Source organism: Clinocottus analis, unplaced genomic scaffold, assembly GCF_023055335.1.
Source record: "Clinocottus analis isolate CAN_PGR_092001 unplaced genomic scaffold, fCliAna1.0.p SCAF_53, whole genome shotgun sequence".
NCBI classification, from domain to species: domain Eukaryota; kingdom Metazoa; phylum Chordata; class Actinopteri; order Perciformes; family Cottidae; genus Clinocottus; species Clinocottus analis.
In genome coordinates, this window is record NW_027176211.1 from 49,484 (window position 1) to 60,201 (window position 10,718).

Below are 10,718 nucleotides of genomic sequence, written 5' to 3' on the forward strand. Positions count from 1 at the left end.
TATATATATATATATATATATATATATATAGACATAGATATAATATCATATGATAGCATAGCATTATAATATACTCATTATTTATACAATATAATGCATAAAGATCATCCTAAATATTAAAACATATATCAATATATTAATAAATATCAATGTTTAAACACTTCATCACAAAATTAATAATTTAAATATTACACATGAATCACATGTGTAGAGGCCTTTTGTCTCATGAATCAAAAGACTGTACAATAGTATGTACATACAGTACATGATGTACAGTATTCACTGTACATCATGTACAGTGAATACTGTACATGATGTACAGTATTCACTGTACATCATGTACAGTGAATACAGTACATCATGTACAGTATTCACTGTACATCATGTACAGTATTCACTGTACATCATGTACAGTATTCACTGTACATCATGTACTGAATTCACTGTACATCATGTACAGTACATGATGTACAGTATTCACTGTACATCATGTACAGTGAATACAGTACATGTACAGTATTCACTGTACATCATGTACAGTGAATACAGTACATGATGTACAGTATTCACTGTACATCATGTACTGTACATGATGTACAGTATTCACTGTACATCATGTACAGTGAATACTGTACGTGTGTAAATTACGCAGCTAATGCAGGGTCCATGCAGGGGTCTGCTTCTCCTTTAAGTAAAGCCCAGGTGCATCATGGTCCTTTAAGTAAAGCCCAGGTGCATCATGGTCCTTAATCATTGTATATTAAACATGTTCATCACAATATTATCATTACAAACCTTAATCACAATATCAAGAGCAAATTGTGTATGTTTATGTGACATTACATGAATAATGTAGTGACCTCAAGTTATCTAAAATGTATTGATCATATGTAAAATAACAAGCTTCTGATCACTCATTGGTTTATGAGTTCACACTTCATGAACAGCACAGGTGCATTCTGGGTTATCAGCAGGACCGGAGTATATGAATAAATAATAGTAAAATACATAACCGTATGACATTCTGCATCACGACTACATCAAGTTCATATTAATACAAGTACATACTAATACAAGTACATACTAATACACGTAGATATTAATACAAGTAAATATTAATACAAGTAAATATTAATACCTCACAAATCCTTTGGCAGAAGTTTGTCTCCAACGCAGGATTTCAGATGAGAGAATACTGTCTGCTCATCCCAGTCTGCATTCACCTACACACACACACACACGCACACACACACACACACACACACGCACACACACACACACACACACACACACACACACACACACACACACAGCAGGTGTATCATCAGGTGTACCTGTGTCAGCAGGTGTATCAGCAGGTGTACCTGTGTCAGCAGGTGTATCAGCAGGTGTACCTGTGTCAGCAGGTGTATCAGCAGGTGTACCTGTGTCAGCAGGTGTATCAGCAGGTGTATCAGCAGGTGTATCATCAGGTGTACCTGTGTCAGCAGGTGTATCAGCAGGTGTATCAGCAGGTGTATTATCAGGTGTACCTGTGTCAGCAGGTGTATCATCAGGTGTATCAGCAGGTGTATCATCAGGTGTACCTGTGTCAGCAGGTGTATCAGCAGGTGTATCAGCAGGTGTATTATCAGGTGTACCTGTGTCAGCAGGTGTATCAGCAGGTGTATCATCAGGTGTACCTGTGTCAGCAGGTGTATCAGCAGGTGTATCATCAGGTGTATCATCAGGTGTACCTGTGTCAGCAGGTGTATCAGCAGGTGTATCAGCAGGTGTACCTGTGTCAGCAGGTGTGTCAGCAGGTGTATCAGCAGGTGTACCTGTGTCAGCAGGTGTATCAGCAGGTGTATCATCAGGTGTGGCTGTGTCAGCAGGTGTATCAGCAGGTGTATCAGCAGGTGTATCAGCAGGTGTATCATCAGGTGTACCTGTGTCAGCAGGTGTATCCGCAGGTGAATCAGCAGGTGTATCATCAGGTGTACCTGTGTCAGCAGGTGTATCAGCAGGTGTATCAGCAGGTGTATCATCAGGTGTACCTGTGTCAGCAGGTGTATCAGCAGGTGTATCATCAGGTGTACCTGTGTCAGCAGGTGTATCAGCAGGTGTATCAGCAGGTGTATCATCAGGTGTACCTGTGTCAGCAGGTGTATCAGCAGGTGTATCAGCAGGTGTATCATCAGGTGTACCTGTGTCAGCAGGTGTATCAGCAGGTGTATCATCAGGTGTACCTGTGTCAGCAGGTGTATCAGCAGCTGTATCATCAGGTGTATCATCAGGTGTACCTGTGTCAGCAGGTGTATCAGCAGGTGTATCAGCAGGTGTATCATCAGGTGTACCTGTGTCAGCAGGTGTATCAGCAGGTGTATCAGCAGGTGTACATGTGTCAGCAGGTGTGTCAGCAGGTGTATCAGCAGGTGTACCTGTGTCAGCAGGTGTATCAGCAGGTGTATCATCAGGTGTAGCTGTGTCAGCAGGTGTATCAGCAGGTGTATCAGCAGGTGTATCAGCAGGTGTATCAGCAGGTGTATCAGCAGGTGTACCTGTGTCAGCAGGTGTATCAGCAGGTGTATCAGCAGGTGTATCATCAGGTGTACCTGTGTCAGCAGGTGTATCAGCAGGTGTATCAGCAGGTGTATCATCAGGTGTACCTGTGTCAGCAGGTGTATCAGCAGGTGTATCATCAGGTGTACCTGTGTCAGCAGGTGTATCAGCAGGTGTATCATCAGGTGTACCTGTGTCAGCAGGTGTGTCAGCAGGTGTATCATCAGGTGTACCTGTGTCAGCAGGTGTGTCAGCAGGTGTACCTGTGTCAGCAGGTGTATCAGCAGGTGTATCATCAGGTGTACCTGTGTCAGCAGGTGTATCAGCAGGTGTATCAGCAGGTGTATCATCAGGTGTACCTGTGTCAGCAGGTGTATCAGCAGGTGTATCAGCAGGTGTATCATCAGGTGTACCTGTGTCAGCAGGTGTATCAGCAGGTGTATCATCAGGTGTACCTGTGTCAGCAGGTGTATCAGCAGGTGTATCATCAGGTGTACCTGTGTCAGCAGGTGTGTCAGCAGGTGTATCATCAGGTGTACCTGTGTCGGCAGGTGTGTCAGCAGGTGTATCATCAGGTGTACCTGTGTCAGCAGGTGTGTCAGCAGGTGTGTCAGCAGGTGTATCATCAGGTGTACCTGTGTCAGCAGGTGTGTCAGCAGGTGTGTCAGCAGGTGTGTCAGCAGGTGTGTCAGCAGGTGTGTCAGCAGGTGTATCGGCAGGTGTATCGGCAGGTGTACCTGTGTCAGCAGGTGTAGCTGTCTGTAGTATCTGCTGATGGAGACCATGTCTCTCTGGAATTTGTCCAGGCGTCTCCGCAGGGCGTGGTTATTGTCTCCCAGGAGACCGAGCTGAGTGGCTCGTTGCTGCAGACGACAACGCAGCGTCTCATTGGAGCAGAGCAGCTGCATCACCAGGTCAGGAGAGCCAATCTGGACACAGAGGAGGCGGGTCTATTATTGTTGTGATTACAAATATTATGTGTATTTGCTTCCAGCTCAGTCTGCTCTCTCTGTCGGGCCACTGGTCCCTCTATTGGGCCCCTGGTCTCTCTGTCGGGCCCCTGGTCCCTCTATTGGGCCCCTGGTGTCTCTATTGGGCCCCTGGTGTCTCTGTCGGGCCCCCGGTCCTTCTATTGGGCCCCTGGTCCCTCTATTGGGCCCCTGGTGTCTCTGTCGGGCCCCCGGTCCTTCTATTGGGCCCCTGGTCTCTCTGTCGGGCCCCCGGTCCTTCTATTGGGCCCCTGGTCCCTCTCTCGGACCCCTGGCCCCTCTCGGGCCCCTGCTCCCTGAAACCACTGTTCCATGTCTCAATGCGATATAGATGCACTCAAACCCGGTGAAGTGGGCTGATGCAAAGGTCTGGACCCAGTCCAGCCAGTACCTGTTCCTGGAAGCTGAGAGCCTGGTGCACATCTTGAGGGAACCCATCCACAATGAACCCTCTGGCCTCGTTCTGTCCAATCAGCTGGCACCTCAGCTCTGAAATGGTTTTGTCCTACAAACACAGAAAGACAGCTCATTCACGGTGTCGAAAGCAAAGTCTTCAGCATCTGTTTTAAAGTTGTGGGTGGTTGCTCAGGGTTTCGGTTGGTTGAGTCTGACCTGTGGTCCCAGCTCTCCATGACCCATCATTTGTGAAATAACCTCCCACTTCCTGTTGGGGGAGGCGTGGCTTAGCAGCTGCCGCCTCAGCAGCTCGTCCAATGAGATGACTCTGAAGCTGAAGCAATGGGCTAGCCTTGCCGCCTGACTTCCCTTCCCACTTCCTGGACCACCTGATGGGAATACAATCACAAGCAGAACCATTTATTGCCAACTAGGTTTATACACACAAGGAATTTGTCCTAGTGGGAGGTGCATAACATTTAACAGTAAACATTTCACATGAAATAGAATGCAATAAAAAAGGGAGTATGAATATTTACAAGACCATAAGCCTCAACGTCTCAGTTTGAACCTGGTCAGGGATTTCTATATTTCACTTACCATCCTTCTCTCCTTCATTTTGTATCATCACCCTATCAGCTGTCTTGAAAAGACATTCAGAAATTTGATCGAACAAAAGAAGTACCGATGATGAAGATGATTAGGGGGCGTGGCTTCTGAGGAGGCAGGACGCTGACTTCCTGCAGTAGTCCAGAGCTTTCCGTCATGTCAGAATCTGAGTCAATGGAGAGCTGAGAACGTACCGGAGGAGGAGGGACAGGAGTGGGAGCTGAAAGGGAAGGCATTAGAAGAGGGACATCAAATCTGGGACTCTAATTCAGGAATTATTCATTTTTGCCACTGCAAACTAAACAGTGTGCTGAACCAACCGGACTCCTGGATAACTGAACTGCAGCTGAACTCCTGGCCTACAATCAGACTTAGTTTTGCTCAATGTGTTCAGTTTCTTACCCGCTGAGCTGAAGGTCTTTGAGTCTTGAGTTTGAAGGGTTACTGTGGATGTTGGGGGTGTAATCTTAGGTGAAGACTTGGGTTTTGGGGTTGAAGTTTGGAGCATAGAGGGTGATGTTTGGGGTTTTATAGGGGATAAAGATGTTGTTTGGGGTATTGGGGGTTTGGGTGTTGTTCTGGGGTGGATAAAGGCATCCCAGGTGACCCTCTCAGGACCCCCCAGCTCTCTGGTTGTGGTCAGGCAGCACTGCAGGAAGCTGACGGGATCCTCAGGGTGATGGTGAAGAAGACCTGTCAACAAACTCTGAAACAGCTTCAGTCAGTTACGTCTCCTAATCTTCTGAATTAAACTAAAAGGAGATTTATTTTTTTTGTTGATTTTCATTTTTTTTAAAAGTGTTGTATAATAAAGTTAAACATACCTTCTCTCTCTCTCTCTCTCTCTCTCTCTCTCTCTCTCTCTCCCTCTCCCTCTCTCTCTCTCTCTCTCTCTCTCTCTCTCTCTCTCTCTCTCTCTCTCGTGACATGATTAGGGAGTTGCATGAGTTTTTGAGCATCCCAAGCCACAAACAAGCAGTAATGCATCATAGGAGAAGCATGTCATTTCATTTTGCCAGTAGGTGGCGCGATGACAATCCCAACATTCCTTCATGTACATGTGCTCAGGTCTAGACCGGAATCATGCAAGAGGATTTTTGGCCTGATTGCATGATCTATAACACAGCAAACGCACAAAATGGGTGTGTCTTTGGGTCCACGTCACATCGAGGCCGTTCAGTGAAAACGCCAACAAAGCACAAGCCAAACTCACAAGGGTCTTAAGATCATCGCTGAACAGAATTGAAGTCGATGGCATACAAATTGTAGGAGGAGTTACAAAAAGAAGAAAGGCAAAAAAAGGCAAAAAATGACAAATATGCGCAAAAAAATCTCAAATTGCCCAAATTACTGTAGCGCCCCCTAATGTTTGAATGTCATGACTGATTGGCTTTAAAGTCAATCGGACATTCTGGATGAAGGGTGTCGCTGGTCCAGCTACTAGGGGGCGCTAGAGAGACTTTTCTTTTACACAAATTTGACGCCTATTTCAAACGTCTATGTCTATTTTCACCAGGCCTGACCCTACTTCATATATCTATTTTCACCAGGCCTGACCCTACTTTATATATCTATTTTCACCAGGCCTGACCCTACTTTATATATCTATTTTCACCAGGCCTGACCCTACTTCATATATCTATTTTCACCAGGCCTAACCCTACTTCATATATCTATTTTCACCAGGCCTAACCCTACTTCATATATCTATTTTCACCAGGCCTAACCCTACTTTATATATCTATTTTCACCAGGCCTAACCCTACTTCATATATCTATTTTCACCAGGCCTGACCCTACTTTATATATCTATTTTCACCAGGCCTGACCCTACTTCATATATCTATTTTCACCAGGCCTAACCCTACTTCATATATCTATTTTCACCAGGCCTAACCCTACTTTATATATCTATTTTCACCAGGCCTAACCCTACTTCATATATCTATTTTCACCAGGCCTAACCCTACTTCATATATCTATTTTCACCAGGCCTGACCCTACTTTATATATCTATTTTCACCAGGCCTGACCCTACTTCATATATCTATTTTCACCAGGCCTAACCCTACTTCATATATCTATTTTCACCAGGCCTAACCCTACTTCATATATCTATTTTCACCAGGCCTAACCCTACTTCATATATCTATTTTCACCAGGCCTGACCCTACTTTATATATCTATTTTCACCAGGCCTGACCCTACTTCATATATCTATTTTCACCAGGCCTAACCCTACTTCATATATCTATTTTCACCAGGCCTGACCCTACTTCATATATCTATTTTCACCAGGCCTGACCCTACTTTATATATCTATTTTCACCAGGCCTGACCCTACTTTATATATCTATTTTCACCAGGCCTGACCCTACTTCATATATCTATTTTCACCAGGCCTGACCCTACTTTATATATCTGTTTTCACCAGGCCTGACCCTACTTTATATATCTATTTTCACCAGGCATGACCCTACTTTATATATCTATTTTCACCAGGCCTAACCCTACTTTATATACCTATTTTCACCAGGCCTAACCCTACTTCATATATCTATTTTCACCAGGCCTGACCCTACTTTATATATCTATTTTCACCAGGCCTGACCCTACTTTATATATCTATTTTCACCAGGCCTGACCCTACTTCATATATCTATTTTCACCAGGCCTGACCCTACTTTATATATCTATTTTCACCAGGCCTGACCCTACTTTATATATCTATTTTCACCAGGCCTAACCCTACTTTATATATCTATTTTCACCAGGCCTGACCCTACTTTATATATCTATTTTCACCAGGCCTAGCCCTACTTTATATATCTATTTTCACCAGGCCTGACCCTACTTTATATATCTATTTTCACCAGGCCTAACCCTACTTTATATATCTATTTTCACCAGGCCTGACCCTACTTCATATATCTATTTTCACCAGGCCTAACCCTACTTTATATATCTATTTTCACCAGGCCTGACCCTACTTTATATATCTATTTTCACCAGGCCTGACCCTACTTTATATATCTATTTTCACCAGGCCTGACCCTACTTCATATATCTATTTTCACCAGGCCTGACCCTACTTTATATATCTATTTTCACCAGGCCTAACCCTACTTTATATATCTATTTTCACCAGGCCTGACCCTACTTCATATATCTATTTTCACCAGGCCTAACCCTACTTTATATATCTATTTTCACCAGGCCTGACCCTACTTTATATATCTATTTTCACCAGGCCTGACCCTACTTCATATATCTATTTTCACCAGGCCTAACCCTACTTTATATATCTATTTTCACCAGGCCTGACCCTACTTCATATATCTATTTTCACCAGGCCTAACCCTACTTTATATATCTATTTTCACCAGGCCTGACCCTACTTCATATATCTATTTTCACCAGGCCTAACCCTACTTTATATATCTATTTTCACCAGGCCTGACCCTACTTTATATATCTATTTTCACCAGGCCTGACCCTACTTTATATATCTATTTTCACCAGGCCTGACCCTACTTCATATATCTATTTTCACCAGGCCTAACCCTACTTTATATATCTATTTTCACCAGGCCTGACCCTACTTCATATATCTATTTTCACCAGGCCTAGCCCTACTTCATATATCTATTTTCACCAGGCCTAACCCTACTTTATATATCTATTTTCACCAGGCCTGACCCTACTTCATATATCTATTTTCACCAGGCCTGACCCTACTTCATATATCTATTTTCACCAGGCCTAACCCTACTTCATATATCTATTTTCACCAGGCCTGACCCTACTTCATATATCTATTTTCACCAGGCCTGACCCTACTTCATATATCTATTTTCACCAGGCCTGACCCTACTTCATATATCTATTTTCACCAGGCCTAACCCTACTTCATATATCTATTTTCACCAGGCCTGACCCTACTTTATATATCTATTTTCACCAGGCCTGACCCTACTTCATATATCTATTTTCACCAGGCCTAACCCTACTTCATATATCTATTTTCACCAGGCCTGACCCAACATTTGGTGAGTTTTTGAGCATGAAACCACACAAGCCAAATGCAGAAGAGTAGAAACAGTTTCAATAAAACACGACGGGAGATTAAAGATCTCACCTCCAGCAACTGAAGAAGATGATGGTGAGACAGGTACTCCTTCACTTCTCTGCTGTTCTTCATCACCTTCTTCTTTTCCTCCTTCTACTCCTTCTCTTCTTCGTCTCTCCTCCTTCTCCCCTTCTCCTTTTTCTTCTTCTTCTTCTCCTCTTCTCCTTCTCCTTTTTCCTTCTCTTCTCTTTTCCTCTCCTTCTCTTCTTCTCTTGTTCTTTTCTTCTCCTCCTCTTCTCCTTCTCTTCTCTCCTCCTCTCTCCTCCAGAGTGATGCAGATTAGATGATTGACAGCAGCACCAGGTGGTGTTATGCTAATGAGGCTAACGAGCAGCTGAGACACATAAACAGAGAGCTGATTGGACGACAGAGTGTGACATCATCACAGTAAGGAGAACTGTCAATCAATCTGTCACACGAGCTGATGATCTTTCTGTACGACATACTGAACATGGAAGTTTACATGGATATATATATATTGTATATATATATTATATATATATATATATATATATATATAAAATATACATATTATATATATATATATATATAATATGTATATTTTATATATATATATAATATACATATATATATAGTATGTATATTATATATAGTATATATTACGTATATATATGCATATATATACATATATATATTGTATGTATATTATATATATAAAATATACATATTATATATAATATGTATATTTTATATATATATAATATACATATATATACATATATATATATTGTATGTATATTATATTACGTATATATTACGTATATATATGTATATATATACATATATATATATATATATATATATATATATATATATATATATATATATATATATATATATATATATATATGGGTCAAATGCAGAATTTCAGATGCAGAAAAAGAAGAATTTCCCCAAGGGGATTAATAAAGTGCATGTTTCTTTTCTTTATATATTAGAAATGTATATTTAACTTGAGCTTGTAAAGTACCACAGCTGTGGAAGACATCCTGCGTGGTACCAAAGACCTCAACAGCTTCAGGCCGGTGGCTTTAACATCCCACCTGATGAAGACCTGGAGAGGCTGGTCCTTCATGCCACCTGATGAAGACCTGGAGAGGCTGGTCCTTCATGCCACCTGATGAAGACCTGGAGAGGCTGGTCCTTCATCCCACCTGATGAAGACCTGGAGAGGCTGGTCCTTCATCCCACCTGATGAAGACCTGGCGAGGCTGGTCCTTCATCCCACCTGATGAAGACCTGGAGAGGCTGGTCCTTCATGCCACCTGATGAAGACCTGGAGAGGCTGGTCCTTCATCCCACCTGATGAAGACCTGGCGAGGCTGGTCCTTCATGCCACCTGATGAAGACCTGGAGAGGCTGGTCCTTCATCCCACCTGATGAAGACCTGGCGAGGCTGGTCCTTCACGCCACCTGATGAAGACCTGGAGAGGCTGGTCCTTCATCCCACCTGATGAAGACCTGGCGAGGCTGGTCCTTGTTCATCTCCGCCCCCTGGTGAGCTCATCAATGGACCTGCTTCAATTTGCCTATCAGACTGGCATCGGGGTGGAGGACGCCGTCATCTTCCTGCTGCAGAGATTCTCTCTCACCGGGAGAAGCTGGAAGCTCTGTGAGAGTCATGATCTACGACTGCTCCAGTGCCTTCAACACCATCCAGCCTTTTCTACTCAGACAAACTGGAGCAGACCGAGGAGGACCACCACCTCACTGCATGGATCCTGGACCACCTCACTGCATGGATCCTGGACCACCTCACTGCATGGATCCTGGACCAGCTCACTGCATGGACCCTGGACCAGCTCTCTCCATGGATCCTGGACCAGCTCACTGCATGGATCCTGGACCAGCTCTCTCCATGGATCCTGTACCAGCTCACTGCATGGATCCTGGACCAGCTCTCTCCATGGATCCTGGACAAGCTCACTGCATGGATCCTGGACCAGCTCTCTCTATGGATCCTGGACCAGCTCTCTCCATGGATCCTGGACCATCTAACTCCATCGGTCCTGGACCAGCTCACTGCATGGATC

General features: G+C 43.6%; 1 protein-coding gene across 1 annotated transcript; it reads right to left on the bottom strand.

Annotated features, from left to right (window-relative positions):
* Positions 1-1,139: 1,139 nt before the first annotated feature.
* Positions 1,140-5,105, bottom strand: LOC137803311 (adenylate kinase isoenzyme 5-like). Its single transcript, XM_068601643.1, has 6 exons — positions 4,938-5,105; positions 4,612-4,755; positions 4,143-4,315; positions 3,922-4,035; positions 3,279-3,470; positions 1,140-1,223 (listed from the first exon to the last, which is right to left on the bottom strand). Exons 1-6 carry the CDS (start codon positions 5,041-5,043, stop codon positions 1,140-1,142), a joined length of 813 nt encoding a protein of 270 aa, XP_068457744.1. The 5' UTR covers positions 5,044-5,105.
* Between the last annotated feature and the right edge of the window lie 5,613 nt (positions 5,106-10,718).